General features: G+C 42.0%; 2 protein-coding genes across 4 annotated transcripts in view; one reads left to right on the top strand and one right to left on the bottom strand.

The window, feature by feature from the left end:
- Nucleotides 1-8351, top strand: part of LOC121583020 (thrombospondin type-1 domain-containing protein 4-like) — a 47528-nt gene extending 39177 nt beyond the window's left edge. For all 3 annotated transcript variants that reach the window (XM_045215832.1, XM_045215831.1, XM_045215833.1), the window contains 10 exons: nucleotides 581-756; nucleotides 859-982; nucleotides 1130-1327; nucleotides 1497-1626; nucleotides 1909-2113; nucleotides 2639-2812; nucleotides 4568-4741; nucleotides 5177-5356; nucleotides 5529-5673; nucleotides 5938-8351. In XM_045215832.1, coding sequence (XP_045071767.1) covers nucleotides 581-756; nucleotides 859-982; nucleotides 1130-1327; nucleotides 1497-1626; nucleotides 1909-2113; nucleotides 2639-2812; nucleotides 4568-4741; nucleotides 5177-5356; nucleotides 5529-5673; nucleotides 5938-6080 — 1649 coding nt within the window. In that variant the 3' untranslated portion in view covers nucleotides 6081-8351. The remainder of the gene's footprint in view (nucleotides 1-580; nucleotides 757-858; nucleotides 983-1129; nucleotides 1328-1496; nucleotides 1627-1908; nucleotides 2114-2638; nucleotides 2813-4567; nucleotides 4742-5176; nucleotides 5357-5528; nucleotides 5674-5937) is intronic.
- A 252-nt stretch (nucleotides 8352-8603) lies between these two features.
- Nucleotides 8604-20373, bottom strand: LOC121583019 (xaa-Pro dipeptidase). Its single transcript, XM_045215834.1, has 15 exons — nucleotides 20301-20373; nucleotides 17354-17537; nucleotides 17010-17137; nucleotides 16798-16861; nucleotides 16583-16630; nucleotides 16398-16459; nucleotides 16244-16288; nucleotides 15359-15434; nucleotides 12660-12706; nucleotides 11104-11172; nucleotides 10852-10929; nucleotides 10166-10314; nucleotides 9748-9932; nucleotides 9404-9595; nucleotides 8604-9150 (listed from the first exon to the last, which is right to left on the bottom strand). Exons 1-15 carry the CDS (start codon nucleotides 20339-20341, stop codon nucleotides 9034-9036), a joined length of 1485 nt encoding a protein of 494 aa, XP_045071769.1. The 5' UTR covers nucleotides 20342-20373; the 3' UTR covers nucleotides 8604-9033.
- Between the last annotated feature and the right edge of the window lie 1964 nt (nucleotides 20374-22337).

The following is a 22337-nucleotide window of genomic DNA, read 5'->3' as shown; positions in this document are numbered from 1 at the left end:
CTGCTTACCTATTGCAGATTCAGTCTTCCCAGCCTGGTGCAGGTCTACAATTTTGTTTTTGGTGTCCTTTGACAGCTCTTTGGTCTTGGCCATTGTGAAGTTTGGAGTGTGACTGTTTGAGGTTGTGGACAGGTGTCTTTTATACTGATAATAAGTTCAAACAGGTGCCATTAATACAGGTAACGAGTGGAGGACAGAGGAGCCTCTTAAAGAAGAAGTTACAGGTCTGTGAGAGCCAGAAATCTTGCTTGTTTGTAGGTGACCAAATACTTATTTTCCACCATAATTTGCAAATAAATTCATTAAAAATCCTACAATGGGATTTTCTGGATTTTTTTTTCTCAATTTGTCTGTCATAGTTGACGTGTACCTATGATGAAAATTACAGGCCTCTCTCATCTTTTTAAGTGGGAGAACTTGCACAATTGGTGGCTGACTAAATACTTTTTTTCCCCACTGTACCTTAAACTTGAGTACTGACATTTTGGGACTAATGAAACAAATACCAAAATATAGTTTTTGGGTGGAGTTTTCCTTTAATGTGGGTTTTATTAACAGTCAACTCATGGTCTGTCTGCAGCTCTGAAAAGCCGCTCAGGTCGCTCCATCATCAATGGGAACTGGGCCATTGACCGGCCGGGGAAGTATGAGGGAGTGGGCACCATGTTCACCTACCGACGACCCAATGAGATCACCAGCACCGCCGGGGAGTCCTTCCTGGCTGAGGGGCCAACCAATGAGATCCTGGATGTTTATGTATGTAACAGCTCATATTGGCACATATTTCTCTGGCAGTTTACACTGGCACATTATGTTGTAATTAACTTCTTCACTGAATAAGTTTTGCTCTGTCCTCAGGTGATCTACCAACAGCCCAACCCAGGAGTGAGCTATGAATTCATCCTTCCCTCCGACAACCCTCAACAGCATCCTGATCACAGGAATCCAGTCCACCCACAGCACCCCAAACACAGGCCTGGAGGTGAGGCTCCCCAAATTTACTGATGCATCCTAAATGAATTATTAGTCCACAACGGGAGGGGGTCACAACCACTGATGGCGCTGCATCTCAATGACTGTGAGTTTTCCCCTGGTTTCGTTGGCTGAAATACTATGTTCAATCTCCCAGGGAACACTTTGCATGGGCAAGGTGGGAATGACCACCATGGCAACCCCAACCAGGAGGGGTACGATCCAGCAGGAGGGGGCAAGTACCCTACCCAGGTACCCAACAACCAGGTGCCAGCGGTCCAGCCACCCAGACGGCAGAGAGAATACAACTGGAAACTGTCTGGGGCAACAGAGTGTAGCGCCTCCTGTGGCAGAGGTAAGACATGGCATGCATCTGTCTGAACTGAAGCCCCAAGAGGTCTCAACCTCTGATGCTCTGATTGATACTAGTTGATCAACTAGGTTTAACAGATTCCCACGGTGAGTAGTGAAGATGCAGTATTGAGTCATGAATATCTAATGCTCTCCTGTGTATTGGTTTTCAGGTAGCAGGTACACCATCTTCCGCTGTGTCCACAGACTGAGCCATGAGCAGGTACCAGAGAACCAGTGTGACAGCAGCACCAGGCCCAGTTCACAGGAGGAGCCCTGCAACCTCCAGCCCTGCCCTGCCTTGTGAGAGACCCCTCTGTCTCAACCACACTTACATTACATACAGGGCTCTTAGACACTACACACACTCTTTCAATACATACACAGAGCTTTAGCAGAAGTCATAGGACCCAGATTTCATATATTTTTCATGAAAAGATCCTGACCCGTCCTCTTTATAGTCTAATAATTAGATCATAATTAGAATCTAATTGGACAATTGACCGCATGTTTTATTAGCTATGTTGGCACCACATCGCTATTGTGTCCCTCTGAACATGGGGCCTTGTGTGTCCTACTGTGCAGCTGGGACATTGGTGAGTGGTCGGAGTGCAGTAAGACATGTGGTCTGGGTATGCAGCACCGCCAGGTCTTGTGCAGGCAGGTGTACGCCAACCGGACCCTCAACGTCCACACCAGCCGCTGCCGCCACCTGGAGCAGCCTGAGACCACCAGCACCTGCCAGCTGAAAATCTGCAGCGAGTGGCAGATACGCACCGAGTGGAGCGCCGTGAGTGACAGCTGTCAATCAATCACAAGACAGCACTGACTGACCCCTCAGTCAGCACATAGGATAGGGCTCAAATATGCTTCAAATAGTATTTGTTTCAAATATTTTAGATGCACTTAATTGAGCCTGCTCGGCGCGTTGAACTAATAGAATAGTCTTAAAAGTGTAAACCTACCCACCCATCTGACACTCCAGGCAGGCTCAATCAAAAGTTAAAAGTACTCAGACAAGATTTAACATATTCCATACTGCATTAGAACAATGTATCAGAAAGTACATGAAACCCAATTAGATAAATGTTATCATTCCTCCAAAGTTGCTAACATTCCTTAAATTAAACCCGAGCAAGTATTCTGTGGAGTATTTTCCAAGTTGTGACATGTCTCAGGCCCACTGCACGGCATCCGTTTTCACAGACAACAGGTTACATCCATCAGAGAGAACTGACCCGTGTTTACACTATGAGATGAACTGAACACTGTTTACCCCTATAGTATTCTTTCTGTCCATACTGTGTTTCCCCAGTGCTCTGTTCCCTGTGGTGTGGGCCAGAGGACCAGGGAGGTGCACTGTGTCAGCAACGTGGGAGACTTTGTGTCGGACGAGGAGTGCAACATGAAGCTGCGACCCAGTGACAATGAGAACTGTGACATGGGGCCCTGTGCTAAGAGTTGGTTCTTCACTGAGTGGGGGAATAAGGCATGTACAGTTGAAGTCGGAAGTTTACATACACCTTAGCCAAATACATTTAAACTCAGTTTTTCACAAGTCCTGACATTTAATCCTAGTAAAAATTCCCTGTCTTAGATCAGTTAGGATCACCACTTTATTTTAAGAATGTGAAATGTCAGAATAATAGTAGAGAGAATGATTTATTTCAGCTTTTATTTATTGCATCACATTCCCAGTGGGTCAGAAATTTACATACACTCAATTAGTATTTGGTAGCATTGCCTTTAAATTGTTTAACTTGGGTCAAACGTTTCGGGTAGCCTTCCACAAGCTTCCCACAATAAGTTGGGTGAATTTTGGCCCACTCCTCCTGACAGAGCTTGTGTAAGTCAGGTTTGTAGGCCTCCTTGCTCGCACACGTATTTTCAGTTCTGCCCACACATTTTCTATAGGATTAGGGTCAGGGCTTTGTGATGGCCACTCCAATACCTTGACCATTTTGCCACAACTTTGGAAGTATGCTTGGGGTCGTTGTCCATTTGGAAGACCCATTTGAGACCAAGCTTTAACTTCCTGACTGATGTCTTGAGATGTTGCTTCAATATATCCACATAATTTTCCTTCCTCATGATGCCATCTATTTTGTGAAGTGCACCAGTGCCTCCTGCAGCAAAGCACCCCCACAGCATGATGCTGCCACCCCCGTGCTTCACGGTTGGGATAATGTTCTTCGGCTTGCAAGCTACCCCCTTTTTCCTCCAAACATAACGATGGTCATTATGGGCAAACAGTTCTATTTTTGTTTCATCTGACCAGAGGACATTTCTCCAAAAAGTACGATCTTTGTCCCCATGTGCAGTTGCAAACCGTAGTCTGGCTTTTTTATGGCGGTTTTAGGACTCGTTTTACTGTGGATATAGATACTTTTGTACCTGTTTCCTCCAGCATCTTCACAAGGTCCTTTGCTGTTGTTCTGAGTTCTTCGCTGATTTCTTTTGATTTTTCCATGATGTCAAGCAAAGAGACACTGAGTTTGAAGATAGGCCTTGAAATACATCCACAGGTACACCTCCAATTGACTCAAATGATGTCAATTAGCCTATCAGAAGCTTCTAAAGCCATGACATCATTTTCTGGAATTTTCCAAGCTGTTTAAAGGCACAGTCAACTTAGTGTATGTAAACTTCTGACCCACTGGAATTGTGATACAGTGAATTATAAGTGAAATAATCTGTCTGTAAACAATTGTTGGAAAAATTACTTGTGTCATGCACAAAGTAGATGTCCTAACCGACTTGCCAAAACTATAGTTTGTTAACAAGAAATTTGTGGAGTGGTTGAAAAACGAGTTTTAATGACTCCAACCTAAGTGTATGTAAACTTCCGACTTCAACTGTATGTGTAGGACTGAGGAAATGTACTCTCACCATCACTGTCTAACCCTTTTCTAACCTAATTCTGTAGTAATTGTAGTACTTGATTGGATTGCATCTACTACAGTATTGTATATGCAAGATTATAATTGAAGACAAATTGACTTGATACTACTGTTAAAAATTAGGCTGATGCTAGGGCCGGGATTCAATCAGATCGCACTTTGTCAGCTTTGCACCTTTTAAAGGTAATGTTCCGCATTCACAGTAAACGCTGCGTATGCCGGCTCAATTGGAAATTACCTTTAAATGTCAAGTGCGCTATACACGGATCTACTGCTGATCGGATTGAATCACGCCATAGGTCAACTGTTTGTATTGTTGCTTACCATGTTTTTGCTCTCTGCAGTGTTCTGCTGAGTGTGGGATGGGCGTGCGGACGCGCAGCGTTCTGTGCCTGACCAATCACATCAGCAGCCTGCCTCTGGAGGGGTGTGGTCATGAGCGCCCCGCTGACTCTCAGGTCTGTAATCACGGCCCCTGTGAGAGTCGCATCGAGTGGTTTACAGCCCCCTGGAGTCAGGTAAGACCGGACAACACCGGGTCAAACTGGGCTTGTAGGGACACATCATCTGGGAAAAGATTAAGATGAGGATTTGCTGCTGATTTTACAGATGTCTCCTGTCCATTATTTACATTTCTGCTGATGTCATGTTAGTTGTATTACCTATCCACCCCCCCAACAACAAAACATCTTACCCCAGGATACAAAGAGGAACACTCAGATGTTACAAATTCCTTGTTCATTATTTCCATTTGAAATAGCTTTTTAGTACAGGACTAGGCTTAATCTCTGTCCAGGAAACCGTCCCTGTAAGTAAGGTATACCTTCTATCACATAACTCAGGTCAGCCAATCATGCCTTTTTATTTGAAAAAACTAAACATGTTGAAACAGTTCAGATGTCTCATGTCATGCCCATGTGTAGTTTCCCTATGGTCTTGCCTCCTTCCTCCAGTGCTCAGCGGAGTGTGGCTCGGGCAGCCAGCAGAGGGCAGTGGTGTGTCTGATGAAGTCTGAGGAGGGTTTCAATGTAATGCCGCCATACGAATGTTCCTCTCTCGACAAGCCTCTTAATCAGCAGAGCTGCCACCTCAAGTCCTGCGGGGCCAAGTGGTACCATACAGACTGGAGTGCTGTGAGTAACTGTACATGCACATGCCCACACATGCACGCACTCACACATGAAGAAACACAGACACACACGCTCTTATGTGGAGTTGTAACTTGTGAAATACACTCTCTTGTAAGTGCAATTGAAGAAAGGGAGATTGAGGTTTGTACTGTATTCTCTGTCCCTGTCCCTGCAGTGTTCTAAGACGTGTGAGGGGGGCTTCCGTGTGAGGGAGGTGCGCTGTCTGTCTGATGACATGCTCTCCAGTGAGGGCTGTGAGGAGCAGCTGAAACCAGTGGAGAGAGAGGAGTGCAACCCAGAGCCCTGCGTCCCACACATAGGTCAGTTACTACTGTATAGTAAATATGGATCAGGGGCCAAGGCACCTCCTCTGGAATGTCATACAGTTGGATTGGTTAATGATGGCTGGTCTGGTCCTAACTACTGTCAGACATTTTTAATGAGGGTTAGAGGGGATTTTAGTCTAAAATGGTTAAACATTTATGAAGATCTTATTCCATACGGAAAACTTGTGAAAATACTTAAAGATTTCTAAAACTTAAAATCACTGATCACTGACTTTCGATATTATGATTGTTTTTCAGACGAGAACTGTCGAGACAAGTATTTCAACTGCAATGTGGTGGTCCAGGCACGTCTCTGTGTGTACGACTACTACAAAACAACCTGCTGTGCCTCCTGCACACGAGTGGCCCACAGACAGTCACAACACAGGGGACTCAGCTAGCCCCCTCTCTCCAGGCCTCAGACCTCTAGGGGGCCTGACACGGTGCCCAGAGCAGGCCCTCAGTCCCTGGGCCAAACACACTGACCCACAGGGGAGGGGACAGTCTAGAACCTGACTCTGGGTGGACACTATAATATGAGTGCTGAAATACAGACTGAAAAACTGAAAGACCGTAAAGAAGCCAAACTTGTTTTTGGCTTGTGAGGAGATTGCCAATGGGCAATACGGGAAACTGAATGGTTCGTGGAGGATGGTTGTGAAGGACACGTTTAACAGAGCTATGAGTGGAGGCGCGATGATCGACAGGGCACCAAACCGAAGAATCTGGAACCACTTTATGGACTGTAACCAGAGTCCCCTCCAATAAAAGTTCCTGTCTGGGCTTTTGTTGTGTTTCGTGGGAAGCAGTTTGTTGCTGCCATTCACCTGAATGGCTTAAGGTCTTGAAAAAGGTATTTGGCCTAAACATTGACAAAATAAACAACGTACAGAGGTAATATCAGGTGTGGGAGTTATCCTTCTTACAACTAAGGACTGCTACCGCATCTGTGATGAGACTCTTGACTACCATGGCTCTCTTGGATTACATGAAAGGAGAGGAAGATACAGTATGAAAGGAAAGCAAGATTTTGTTTGTTTTGCGTAATGTATAGACTGCACACATTTTAATAAGCTTCTTTCATCTTTAAAATCCACAATATTTATGATCTAATTAACTACATGTAGTATGAAGTTGCCCAAGCTTGCTCTTAAATTATCCCCAATTACGTATCATGAGGGCTCTATTCAATACTCTCCGACATAGCAGTTTAGTTGACCAAAGATTTCAGTATTTCACAGGAGGACATGTCAAACAGTAATTGCTCAATCTGTCCAGATCTAGGGCTCCATTTAATCTGTACCAGTGAAGCGTTACAGATGGCGCAATATAAATGTTAAGGTAATTTCCGATTGAGCCGACATATGCAGTGTTTACTGTGATGCAGTCTCCACTAATGCGTAACATTGCCTTTAAATTTCTATCACGCTGTAACGCTGAACTTCCGCGATACGGATTAAATAGAGCCCCAAGTTATGGTGCTAAGACAACTGAAGTTGTAAAGTGTTTTTAAGTGACAGTTTACCAGTTTTACACAGCAACCCTCTAACAAATGAAGCTCTAAAATGTTAATGATATCTTGTTGTAGTGTATCATATATTTTGCATCACTGCTGTGTGTGATATATATATATATATATATATATATATATATATACACACACACGAATGAGTGAATTAAGACGTTGCTGAACTGAAGGCAATTCAGTAGGTCCTCCCAGTGACTGAACAGAGCAGAATGCCCTCTTTATTTATTTGTTGGGATCCCCAGGGAGGGCGCTGGTTTAAAACGTCTGTTACCTCTCCACCAATCGCTGCCTAGGAAAGGGATGTAGGCATTCCAGAGCCCACTGGATGGTTAAAGCAGATGGTTAGAAGTTCTAGAACACTATACTTCTTAAAGAGAAGGTAAAAGAACTACTACATTTGTGTGAGATAAAAAGGATTACACCATTGTACATTTTTATGCTCATGTGAAGATTGAAACGTTAATTCCCTAAAAGGATACTGGGTTATTCATAACACTTTATAACTGCAGTAATGTACCACCATTTTCACAAATAAAATAAAAAAGTAAATTTGAGTAAATTGAAACTTTTACTCATGTAGGCCTGGTAAACACCTAAACAAAAGGTGATACATTGACCATGCCAGTAAAGTATTATGCCCCACTATTTTGTCCTTTATCCTGTATTGTACCTCAAGAGCAAGGAGTTCCTTTTTGATTCCATCCAGCATAGTAACATTCACTGTAATAAAAGGTTTTGAGGACATATTTATCATGGTTGATGTGTTCTCATCCTGTATGTACTGTATATGTAATGAGATGCTACATCTGAGATGGAATCTGTAGGTAAAGACATGATAATATAGTGTATTCAATGCAACTTTGTCTGAGTTAAAGGGAATTAACTGAATGTGCCAACTGCCAAGTATTTAAGTTGATGATTTAACACTTATTTAACATAACACTAACTTTTTTTATCAGAGGCATGGGGTATGACTGAAATGCTATACTTTAGTATTTGGAATTCTAATGCAAGCATCTGCAATAATGGAACTACACTAGTACACTACTTCATAATGGAAATGGGCAAGGTTTGATTGACACTGTTTTGGAGAGAATGGGTAAATAAACGTATGTTGTTTGTACTTATTTAGTGCATATTTGTAGTCATTCCATTTATTTGAACACCAGTTCACTGGTGGTGTGAATCAAATCTGTAACAAATAAGAGCATCGAAACAAGGCAACTCTTCTTCCCAGAGCTACATGAACTTGAGAATGACTTAAGGACCCCATCTAGTGAAGACTGGCAGTATTACTACAAAGTTGTAGTAAACCAACCCACTGTTCCATGACACTTTATGTTCCCTGGCATTTACAAATGGAAGCACCCTCTACAAATGTCACAGAACGCAAAACTGCAAATTGAGGGGTTTATTTACTTAAATTGCACTGTATTTTATGAGAATTGTATAAATGTCCAAGAAAATAAAGTATTATATTATTACACACAGTCATAAAGCAATTAACCAGGCACTGAAATATTGTAAACCGTCAACACTGTTTTTACGTGGCAAGATGGCCACAGCAGTTTAATACACTGCATTTCTCTTCATTTTCAAAATTATCTTTATCACTAAGAGCTTAAAATAGTATAGGTAGTTTAACCTGCTTTTGTTGAAAAGTTCAGCATTTAAAGCATCCATTATTGATTAGATATAGCATTATGTAGACAGGTAAGATATCATTAGAGAAACTACATCCTTTATATCAGAAAACAGATATTCTCTCCAGATTTAGGAGTGAAAATACCATTTGGTTAGATCATCTTGGATTTGAGTGACGTTACTTAGAAGGATTTTCCACGGTCGGCCATGAAAGCCTCAATCTCCTCCACTGTACGAGGGACACAGGTGAGCAGCTCCATTCCACTGGCAGTCACTGCAATGTCGTCCTCAATACGCACCTGGACAGAGGAGGGGAAACATCCAGTAAGACACGAGGGTCAGAGCCAAGGTTAACAATCAACAGCAGATAAGGATCAGGGAGAATCAGTTATAGCAGAAGACTTAACAGAAGAGCATATGTGTATATTATTTGCTGCCATGGAGTTGATTGAGACAAAGGGGTTTCTATGTGCAAGCTTTGGGTGGTTCACTTTGACAGTAAAACCAGCACATAAACGAATGAGCACAAACTGTCTGGACAGGTAAACGTACCCCTCCAAAGCCGCGGAAGCGGGCCAGCACTTCATTGTTGATGAAGCAGCTCTGGGCTGGGTTGGCCAAGGCCTGGTCCAGCAGGTGGTTGATGAAGTAGATACCAGGCTCCACAGTCAGGACCATGCGCTCCTGCACCAGACGGCCCATCCTCAAGCTCTTCAGACCGGGCTCGTTGACCCGCTCAATACCCTGTGTAACCAAGAACAAGCGACATGACACGGACGTTAGCTTTGTCCTTAAGGAAAGAGCCACTCATGTCTTTTTGGAAGTGTATTTAGAACTTTATGTAGCACTGATCATTGAGATAAATAGAATACTGTATCTATCTCTTTGGTACTGACCTCTGGGTATCCGCCCACGTCGTGCACGTCGATGCCCAGCAGGTGTCCCAGGCCGTGGGGCATGAAGACAGAGCCCATGTGGACCTTCAGCATGTCCTCCACACTCCCACGCAGGATCCCAATCTTCACCAGCTCTTCTAGGTGAACCCGGTCAGCCAGACGGTGCATCTCTGTCCACTTGACCTCTGAAACACAAGACCCCTCCAGTCAGGTTTTTAATTGGAGGTTAAAAGTTTCAAAGCAGCCTAGTATGCAGGTGATAATGACCGGTGGTGAGGATATGGCATGTTCTGTGGTAGTCTTCAGACTTCAACAACTCACTATTAGTCTAACCATAGAACAAATTGCCCAAGCTAAGTTTGTACTGTATGTTTAGTGAATGCTTCCTCAATCCTGCCTGTGTACAGTATGATCATACCTGGTTTAATGGCAGCCATGACAGCCCGTGATGACTTGAGCACAGCCTCATAGATGGCCTTCTGGTCTGGAGTGAACTTTCCATTGGCTGGGAAAGAGCAGGTGATGTCAGAGGAGTAGCAGTAGTATTCTCCACCCATGTCAAACAGACTGCAAGAAAAAACCACATGTCACAGTTACATCAGTGTTATTGCTCACCCAGAGGGCTCTACAGCCATTCCAGCATCATTTCCAAACATAAATCAGAGAAATTGTTCACAGCATGTACATCAGAATGAATACAAGTTTTGCCTTTCAAAGGTGCTCATGTTGTGTCACCATGGGCGCTCCACACAGCCACTTTAAATCTCCATCAGTAGTCCTATACACACAGCAGCCTGCCTCAGGTTCAAAGCCAGTCCAAGCTGTGCTCTGTCTATGAGTAAACCCATGGGAGAGCCACTCAGTGGATCCAGCTAACAGTGAGTACAAGACAACACCCTACTATATTAATGACAGCTGGGGAGGTGTAGCTCTCTGAGTTGTACAGTATTCCATTAAACAAAACAACAGATCACTGCAAGTGTTTTTGATATACAAATCCAAGACGAAATGAACACATCATCTAACAAAACCAAGCAAACAACCCAAAAAGGACAATTGAGGAGTGGAATAACGTCACATCATGTGAAATGATGGCCGACTTACCACATGTCTCCGTCATCGATGGTCTTGTCATTAGGAGCTCCTGCATGGCCATAGTGCAGAACTGAGCCATTGTTTCCACTGTTGAAGATTTAAGCATACAAGTAGGTCATTATAGAGGCACTGAACATACAAGTCAGATAGAAAAATAGCACCTCATTTCTGTATATCCAAATTGACCTCAGCTGTCATGCATTTCAGATGCTCTATGTTCTCCATTAACCCCATTCGGTGTAGCAAAGGGAAGTGCCTTACGTTCCACAGATACAGGTGTAGGAGGTGTGACGCATTCCCCCATGAGAGTAGCAGTAGTGCTGGAACAGGCTGCAACAGTAAAGCGTTGACATGAGCGACCATACACAAGAAGCTCCCCAGCTCTAACAATGACAATATATGAGGGGGTTAACCTCATTTTTCATATTCATTAGCCTAGAATACAAGAGGGGAGTCACTTAAACCTATAATAATATAATAATAATAATAATATGCCATTTAGCAGACGCTTTTATCCAAAGCGACCCCACCTTGAAGATCTCCATCGCCTGATACTTAACAGGAGGATAGTATAATAAAAGCATTTGGACTCATCTTCACTAGTTTATTTGTCTATTCACTGGAGACTTGAGTCAGTGATTACATATTCTCTGCTGCACGTTCTTGCTGCAGTCAATTAGTCAGATAGTGGGCTGGCGAGGGGCGCTGCTATAGTAGCTCAGATTATTTACACTCTTCAGTCACCCAGATGAAGGTTTAATTAAAAACACAAAAAGCTGCCAGCTAGAAACAGGACATTGATTCAGCGCAGTGGGTGGCTGTTGCTACATCGTAAATACACTCCCCTCCATATGTATTTGGACAGTGAAGTCATTTTTTCATTTGTCTCTATCCTCCAGCATTTTAGATTTGAAATCAAATGTTTCACATGAGGTGACAGTACAGAATGTCACCTTTTATTTGAGGGGATTTTCATACATACTGTATCTGTTTTACCATTTAGAAATAAAAGCACTTCATGTATTGTCCCCCCATGTGAAGAAGTCGTTAAGTATTTGGACAAATGCACTTATAGTGTATCAAAGTAGTCAAAAGTTTAGTATTTGGTCCCTTATTCCTTGCATGCAATGATTACATCAAACTTGTGACTCTACAAACTTGTTTTGGATTATGTTTTGGCCAATAGTAACTGAATGATGAATGATGACTAATCATTTTCTTTCTAAGTCAGTGGATAAGATATTTCTGAACCATTCTAAATAAATCATGATAATGCCATGATTAAGAAAAATCATGAATAATGATGAGTGAGATGCCGTTCAGAGGCTACAACAAAACATGCTAACCTCTCACCATTACTAATAACAGGGGAGGATAGGATTTTTGCCTGATGGTCCATTATCATGGTAACATCCACATTAAGGTAGAAGTGTTCAGAAACATCTTCTATTCTTACTTACAATAAAAGTAAATGGCACAAGACAAACCGAAAATGAATCCAACACGTTTATAGTCACAAGCATGATGTCATTGCGTGCAAGGAATATGGGACCAAATACTACCCTTTTGACTACACTATAAGTGAATTTGTCCAAATACTTGACTTCAGTAGTGATCAGATCTGTAGTGCTGTGAATGTAGTTTATCCAGAGGAACACACCTTGGCATAGATAAGGAACATACTGTTCTACCATCACCTTTATGGTCAGACAGGACATAGTACACTACATAGCCTTTTCGTCATACAATATACTTTTATACGGTACAAACAGTTCAATATTGCAGGCATACCCTTCATGATAAAAAGCTCCACTCACCTCTCCATTTCATACTCTTTCTGTCCAGGTCTCACATTCTTCATGATCTGAAGAGAAATGAAAAAAGCACTTCAGGTTGGCTGTACCTGTGATATACAAGGCTGCAAGTGGGCATTGATGCCTCTGAGATGTATTATTTTAGCTTTGATTATATTCATATATGAATCTTGATATAACAACATGGTGAGCTCCAAAAGTATTGGGACAGTTACACATTTTTGGTTGTTTTGGCTCTGTACTCCAGCACTTTGGATTTTAAATGATACAATGACTATGAGGTTAAAGTGCAGACTCTCAGCTTTAATTTGAGGGTACTTTCATCCACATCGGGTGAACCGTTTAGAAATTACAGCACTTTTTGTACATAGTCCCCCCATTTTAGGGAACCAAAAGTATTATATATACTGTATACAGTACCAGTCAAAGTTTGGACACACCTACTCATTCAAGGGTTTTTCTTTATTTTTTGTATTTTCTACATTGCAGAATAATAGTGAAGACATCAACACTATGAAATAACACATATGGAATCATGTAGTAACCCAAAAAAAGGGTTCACCAAATCAAAATATATTTTAGATTTTAGATTCTTCAAAGTAGCCACCCTTTGCCATGATGACTGCTTTGCACACTCTTGGCATTCTTTCAACCAGCTTCATGAGGAATGCTTTTCCAACAGTCTTGAAGGAGTTCCCACATATGCTGAGCACTTGTTGGCTGCTTTTCCTTCACTCTGCGGTCCAACTCATCCCAAACCATCTCAATTGGGTTGAGGTCGGGTGATTGTGGAGCCCAGGTCATCTAATGCAGTACTCCATCACTCTCCTTCTTGGTCAAATAGCCCTTACACAGCCTGGAGGTGTGTTTTGTGTCATTGTCCTGTTGAAAAACAAATGATAGTCCCACTAAGCCCAAACCAGATGGGATGGCGTATCGCTGCAGAATGCTGTGGTAGCCATGCTGGTTAAGTGTGCCTTGAATTCTAACTAAATCACAGGCAGTGTCACCAGCAAAGCACCTCCACACCATCACACCTCCTCCTCCATGCTTCACGGTGGGAACCACACATGCAGAGATCATCCATTCACCTACTCTGCGTCTCACAAAGACACGGCGGTTGGAACCAAAAATCTCAAATTTGGACTCATCAGACCAAAGGACAGATTTCCACCGGTCTAATGTCCATTGCTCGTGTTTCTTGGCCCTAGCAAGTCTCTTATTATTATTGGTGTCCTTTAGCAGTGGTTTCTTTGCAGCAATTTGACCATGAAGGTCTGATTCACGCAGTCTCCTCTGAACAGTTGATGTTGAGATATGTCTGTTACTTGAACTCTAGTGAACTTATACTCTACAGCAGAGGTAACTCTGGGTCTTCCTTTCCTGTGGCGGTCCTCATGAGAGCCAGTTTCATGATAGCGCTTGATGGTTTTTGCGACTGCACTTGAAGAAACGTTCAAAATTCTTGACATTTTCCGGATTGACTGACCTTCATGTCTTAAAGTAATGATGGACTGTTGTTTCTCTTTTCTTATTTGAGCAGTTCTAGCCATAATATGGACTTGGTATTTTACCAAATAGGGCTATCTTCTGTATCAAACCCCTACCTTGTCACAACACAACTGATTGGCTCAAACGCGTTAAGAAGGAAAGAAATTCCACAAATTATCATTTAACAAGGCACACCTATTAATTGAAATGCATTCCAATGCATCCTCATGAGGCTGGTTGAGAGAATGCCAAGAGTGTGCAAAGCAGTCATCAAGGCAAAGGGTGGCTACTTTGAAGAATCTCAAATATAAAATATATTTGTATTTATTTAACACTTTTTTGGTTACTACATGATTCCATATGTGTTATTTCATAGTTTTGATGTATTCACTATTATTATCCTCTGAACAGTTGATGTTTAGATGTGTCTGTTACTTGAACTCTATGAAGCATTTATTTGAGTGGCGCAGCGGTCTACAGCACTGCATCTCAGTGCTTGAGGCGTCACTACAGACCCCCGGTTCGATTCCAGGCTGTATCACAACCGGCCGTGATTGGGAGTCCCATAGGGCGGCACACAATTGGCCCAGCGTCGTCCGGGTTTGGCCGGTGTAGGCCTTCATTGTAAATAAGAATTTGTTCTTAACTGACTTGCCTAGTTAAATAAAGGTTAAATAAATAAATAAATAAATAAATAAAATAATAATTCTACAATGTAGAAAATAGTAAAAATACGAAAAACCCTGGAATGAGTAGGGGGGTATGATATTTGTGCATCCAACTTTCTCACTCATCTTTATTCACGATTAATTCAGGACTATCCGTAGTCATGGTAGCATCCACATGAATGTAGAAGTGTTTAGAAACATATTATATTCTTATTTACAATAAAAGTAACTCTAAAATGACACAATACATTATTTAACATTCATTTATATTGGGCACCAAATAATCTGAAACACAACCAACACAAACAGCAAATGCATCCAACAAGTTTGTAGTCACAAGCTTGATGTAATCATTGCGTGCTAGGAATATGGGACCAAATACTAAACTTTGGACTACTTTAATACACATAAGTGAATTTGTCCCAATACTTTTGGTCCCCTAAAATCCAAAATGCACAGATGAGCCAGAATCTTGAGCTCCTTCTCCCCCTGTGGCAGGTATGCCTGTCTGTCTGTCTGTCTGTCTGTTCTGCAGGATTTTACCTCTTTATGGGCTTCACTGGAAATCCGGTTAGTGTATCGCAGGACCTCCAGCTCCATGTCAGTCTTAGTCAGCCGGCTGCAGGAAGAGAAGGAACAAGGAGTCAAGAGCCTCCTAGATCAATATGCCAGGTGTATATTTCTATATTATAAACCGGGTGGTTCGAGCCCTGAAATGCTGATTGGCTGAAAGCCATGGTATGTCAGACCATATACCACGGGTATGACAAAACATGACTTTTTACTGTTCAATTACGTTGGTAACCAGCTTATAATAGCAATAAGGCACCTCAGGGTTTGTGGTATATGGCCAATATACCACGGCTAAGGGCTGTATCCAGGCACTCCGCATTGCATCGTGCATAAGAACAGCCCTTAGCCGTGGTATATTGGTCATATACCACACCCCCTTGGGCCTTACTGCTTAATTCTATCATGCACAAACACATACTAAGCCTGGCTTATAGCACCCAACCAGAGGCAAAAGAATGATGATGAAAGCCAAAGCTCTGTGTTTGTGTGTGTATGCATGTGGGTGCTTTATATTTGGTAGCTCATAATGAATGCAGAAATAATACCTGTATTACTCATCCATTCCTCACTGCTGGAGGAGCCTTACACTGCCCTCTTTATCTTTCAGGGAAATCAGCATCTTGCCATCTTGTTAGTGAGGTGTTTTTCTGATTCTATTCTTGGTCATGGTTTCTACCACCATTTATGTCTTAATGATTCTCTTCATATTAGAGATCCAGTCACCACCTCAGATGACTCAGTGTGAAACAGCCACAGTAGACTAATAAGATTTTACAAAAATAGTTCCACATAAATAACAGAAAAGAAGCAGCAACCAATGGTTACGAGCTGGATATAGTATCATACAGTACTTACCATTCCACAATGACTGGATGCAGAAGAGTGTTGTTCACTTGGAATCTGAAATATAAGACACAAGATCATTTGATCAAGGTAAAACATTCAACCAAATAAATTAGAAATACAAGTTTGATTCAAATGGATATCAATTGATGCCAATTAAACGTACTGACTGATTCCTTCAAAGGAGGCTTCGCGGCAGGTACTTCCACTATCTGTGTTCTGTCCACGCTGGAAGAAACATTAAATACTTATCAGGCCCACTTTCACGTCTCTCTTAAAATGATACTTTATCTAATGAACTGCTACTGTAAACCACTATCATAGCATCAACAGAATATATTAAGAGCAAACCAAAGTGAGAAGGGCTCTAAGCTTCATCTTGGAGAAGACATCAGCAATCTGTAAGAGTTCAGAAAGAAAGGCAGCATTGTTGAGGGATCAGAGAGAACTGACACTATCAAATAGAGGGAAACGAGTGAAGCTACAAGGTCACAAGCTAAGCTACAACACTACAAAGATGGGTAAGGTGTACAGTACGTGCATGCAAACGTGACACACTAACTTACATCACAGGTGTATTGCACCTCATCGACGGCATATTTCTCCTTGAAGTATTCCCGCGGATGGATCCTGTCAACAGACAATGACACAATTTGTTTTAATGAGCAGGCCTAAGGAGTATTCTTAGTGTCTTTGAGTCCATGATGCTGAAAGTGGTGGGCTGTCTCCTGAGGCTGATCATATTCACATATAGTTTGAGTTACAATCACTGACTCACTCTCCCATCCAGGTTGCATAGCTCTCAGGCAGCTTGGGCACAAAGAGGATGGATTTTCCAGTGTCCACATCGATGGCTCCGTAGCAGTCGGCTTCAGTCACTCCAAAAGCCCAATGGAAGAAGGACTCCTACAGAACAGAACCACATGAGTCAAGAGTCAGCCAGGGTCCTCAGTCACATTTCATCCATCTCATCAATGTGTGATCCTATGTGGCTCAGTTGGTAGAGCAACGGCAGAATTGTGGATTCAATTCCCGTTGGGGTCATCAATATGAAAATGTATGCACTATACGTTGCTTTGGGATAAAAGGCATATCTGTAATTGACTGTTATTAAACATGTACCTGTCTGAAGAGCATGTCTGTATCGGTGCAGTATCTCTGCTTCTGCTCCCCTCCCTGCAGCACGACCACAGACTTGGGGGGCACCCCATCCTTGGCCTTCAGGCCCTGGCACAGCCGCCGCCGGTTCTCAGCAAAAAGGGCTGCTGACACTCTCAGGGTGTCTTTGCCCAGCCAATACACAGGTCTACAGAAAGACAGCATTGGGAAATGGGTTAATATGTTGTACATTACTGTCTAGTAGTTTGCTATTTTCAGTTACCTAACCCAATTGCCTGCCTTAGACAGAATCAGCCGAACCGAAACATTCTAAAACAATAATCTATAAAATACTGACAAACCCTTTAGTAAATATACAATTTAAAAAATAAAAATAGTTGTTCATCATTATACTGCACACAGTTATGAAAGTGACATTTTTAGTGAAACTTTAGCAGAAGTGGTGAGGATATAGACGTTGACCATTTTTAGGACTCAAGAGTTTTACACTCAACAAAAAAGATGATTGTGCACAAACTCAGATGGATGGAACTGTAGAACATTATTGCCCTAAATGGATCTGGTTTAATAATCCCCAGTGTGTGGTAAAGATAACACTTGATCTCTGGAGAGTGCTCCCTTCCTAGTGTGATTTAGTAACAACACAGACTGATTTACATGATCAAAGATCACTAAATGTAGAGTTGTTGATCACCAACCTGCCTCAGATTTAGTCAACTCAACAATAAGTTGTCTAAACACTTCTGTGATCATGTGAGTTGGTTTCAATGTGGGCTTCCTGTTTCAGAGATGCAGTACATTTAAACAAGAAACATGAACTATTACATTTTAGTCATTTAGCAGACGCTTTTATCCAGAGCGACTTACAGTTAGTGAATGCATACATGTTTTTATTATTTTTTATTATTTTTATACTGGCCCCCCGTGGGAAACGAACCCACATCCCTGCCGGCCAAACCCTCCCATACCTTGGACGACGCTGGACCAATTGTGCGCCGCCCATGGGTCTGTGATAGGAGGATTGAGTATAATGCATCATATCACCTCCATATCAATTAATAACAATTGGAGCATTGACATATTGTAGGGATGGGGGAAATCGATACAGTAGAGCAGTGGCCACCAACCGGTCGATATTCTAGGCATTCTTAGTTGATCACCAAACATTTATGTAGAAAAGCCAACGATAAAGGCTTGCGCTCCTTTTTTTTATTTTTTTATTAGACTTTGCGCTTTTGGCAGAAGGTGCACTTGATTCAGAAGCCCTGCGTGCCAGGTAGGCAATGTGTTTTGAACATTTAATTTGTCTGAAGGGTCAAACTCCATCTACCCGGCTGACCAGAAGAGCTGTAGTTAAATCAAGTGTGCCTACTGCGCTGGCCAATTAGATAGCTCAAATCACAGTGCCTAGTACAGCTTCCATGACCCCACAGCAAAGTTTGATACTAGCCTACGTGAGATTTCATAACTTTTAAAACCATGACCAGAGAAACTGTCAAAGAATACAGCAAAGCCGTGCTGTTTTTATGAGTGAGTTTGTTTTAAAGTTTTTATTCAGCACAGTCAACACTTTTACAAAACGTGATTCTCCCTACTTCCTCTCGCGCCACAGCTGCAATTAATTAGTAGCCAAGTGTATCGATAGGCCTGCGTTTTTATTATTAGCAGCTTGTCATATCTATTTTAATATCAAGGAATATTTCACTTTCTCTAGTCAAAGCAACATGAATTTGTGCATGAGGCAAAAATAATGCGGTGCGACTCGAGTTTCGCCATCAGTGGTAGGACGGCTTCCTCTCTCTGTCCAGTCTCACCGGAGTAAAGGAGAGAGCAGGGACAGTGAGAGGCGGACCCTCTGCTGCTCTCTCCCTCCCTCCGCTGAGACTGACCATCAGATGCAGATACTCAGTCCAGTAAAATAAAAAAGCGAATTACTTCAATGTATGCTCAGCTGTGCCTCGCAAGTGGTACAACTGATCTATTTCGTTATCAAAGCTCGAGTTTTTAAATATAATATGGTCTTAGAATAACAATATTGGCAGGCCACGCACATATAGCCAATATGCTGTGATAAAGTATTATGCCTACTGCACAAACTTCATTCCTACAAAACTGTTTTTATTAATGTTGCATGGTCTTACATTTTTTAAGTCATGTTTTTAAACAAATCTGAGCGGTAGATCTCGGCTTGTTTTTGGACTGCAAAAGTGATCTTGACTCAAAAGGTTGGTGACCACTGCAGTAGCGTATTTTTGACAATGTTATATCGATTCTCTCTCCCTTTTTTTTGCTAGGTAGTTCATGTTGGCTAGTGCTAGTTGGCTGTACCTGCGCAAAAACGTCCTACAGTTTGGCCTCAATCTTACTTTTAAATGGTGAGCCAACATGTTTTCAGTGGTTGACTGATCAAAACGAGTTTTTATAATTATGGCTCTCTCCTGTCCCTCTGCCGCAGACATCGAATTGTGATAAATCGTGATACATATAGAATCGCAGTACATATCGTATCGGCACCTAACTAAGTATCGTGATAATATCGTATCGTGAGGTCCCTGGCAATTCCCAGCACTAATATTATTCAGGAAGCAACCCGTCTGTAGAGAGACTTGCTAATATTATCCACAAACTGGAGCTGTAACCACCTATTTTTTCCCTATCCTGCGAATAAATGTCAAGTTAGACTGGCATAGGTAGTTAGTTAGTTAGTTAATTAACTGGCAACGTTGCTCATTGATTCCTGACTGCCAACCTGCAAAAAGTACGCCGCTCTTTTCTTACGCTTGACAGCTAGCACCGAGAACGAGAGTTAGCTTAGTTGATCAGGCATATGCAGATAGCTAGCGAGCTAACAATTCATGCATTATACATTTTTATTTATTTAGAATCAGTTCCCAATTACGCTTAACACAAAGAGAAATCACAGAAATAATACAGAAAATAATGTACTCACTCCTGTCGTGCAGCCATGTTGCTCAAGACTGGAAGTGTCATGTGACACGTGGCTTCCCTTGTGAAGCCGATCAGCTGATATTGGCTGGAGTGAGTGAGTGCTGAACATTGTTTCAAAATGTATGTCGGCGTTATGTGATATCAAGCGACGAACTTCAATGATGCTTGAAATAGTATGGCCATTTATCTGATCCACTAACTTGAAATACATGTTAGGGTTGTATTGCATTGCAAGGTCTTTATAGTTATCGTTCAGAAAAACCCCAGGGTGTTGTTTCAGTTTCAAATCCACTTTTTTATAAGTAAATATTTAAATGTTTGTGTTGGATTTATATGCTGTTCAGCTTTTCGTTTTTATTATGAACCAACTTTTGAGGTGTTATTTCATTCTCAATTTCATTGTCACTCTTCAGTGAATATTCTTGATCTTTTGTCTCACAGAACTTCTACAGAAGTCTGTTCTAGTGCCCATCCCACACAAGTTATGTAACTTATTATGGCCTTTCTTTTATCAGAAGCAGCAATTATTTCAACACTTAGTTCAAGGTTCAAGAAAGCATTTGCAGACACCGTGTGGTGACTGAGGCTGCATTTACACAGGCAGCTCAATTCTGATCTTTTGCCAAAATATCTGATCTGATTGGTCAAAAATACCTGTTAGTGGCAAAAAGATCTGAATTGGGCTGCCTGTGTAAACACAGCCTGACTGTCATCAATTGAAAAGTAATCCCAGCCCTAACAGTATTGGCTATGACTGACATGCCCCAGTTGGATTAGGGGGGCAGTGGGGTGAATTTTTCTCAACTGCACAGATTAATGTAACCCATTTCAGAGATCTTATTACAGTGTAAATATAATGCAATAACCCATGTTAATGTGTACTAGGTAGATAAGTATAGGCAGTAAAGTTGTACTTTCCACTGCTAAATCCGTATCAGAAGATACAGATCAGTACTGCACTCCGTACAGCATGTACTTCCTAGCCAGTGTAAATGCATAGGTTATTCTCCTGACAAGGACCCCTCTCCACATCCTGACCAACAACAGAGATACACCATTAGAACTACTGCTATAACTTAGAAATATAATTAACATATCAATAAGTTGCTTGTACTCTGCCTGGATGCCACAAAGTACAGAGAAATGACAGAGTGTGCCTTTAATTGAGACTCTAATTAAGTGTCTAACATGGTTCAGGAAACACTGACATCTGGGTAGCTGCCCATGTCGTGCACGTGTCCCAGGCCGTGGGACATGAAGACAGAGCCCATGTGGACCTTTAGCATGTCCTCCACACTCCCACGCAGGATCCCAATCTTCACCAGCTCCTGCAGAACCCGGTCAGCCAGACGGTGCATCTCTGTCCACTTGACCTCTGAAACACAAGACTCATCCAGTCATGTTTTGTGGACTGGATCTAGTATTCCCATAGCCCATTTTATTTGCTCACTAGCATATATGGATGGAGGGAGTTGACACTTGATTTAGACATAATTTGTAAGTATGCATGTGTTTAATGACCTGGTTTAATGAGAGCCATGATGGTCCATGATGACTTCAGCTAAGCCTCATAGATGGCTTTCCCCACCCATGTCAAACAGACAATAAATTGTTCCCAGCATGCACATCAGAATGAATAAAAGTTTTGAGCGGAGGCTGTTTGCCTTTAAAGGTGCTCATGTTGTGTCACCATGGGCGCTCCACACAGTCACTTTAAATCTCCATCAGTAGTCCTATGCACACAGCAGCCTGCCTCAGGTTCAAAGCCAGTCCAAGCTGTGCTCTGTCTATGAGTAAACCCATGGGAGAGCCACTCAGTGCTAGAAGACCCTAATGGTTATATTTTCTATGTATCAATATTTAAAACCTGCTCCACTTTCAACCTCTAAGACAAAGGTTCAAGAAGAATCCAGTGGGCACATTAAAGAGGCTGTCCAAGAGTTCCCCTTTGAAAGACCGTCATATTTTTAAAGCTACGACTGTGCCACATAAAACCTGTACTGTATATCTAATAATAGCTCATAATAAATATATAATG

This window comes from Coregonus clupeaformis, unplaced genomic scaffold (genome assembly GCF_020615455.1).
Source record: "Coregonus clupeaformis isolate EN_2021a unplaced genomic scaffold, ASM2061545v1 scaf0529, whole genome shotgun sequence".
Classification (NCBI taxonomy): Eukaryota; Metazoa; Chordata; class Actinopteri; order Salmoniformes; family Salmonidae; genus Coregonus; species Coregonus clupeaformis.
This window is presented reverse-complemented; position numbering and strand designations above follow the sequence as displayed.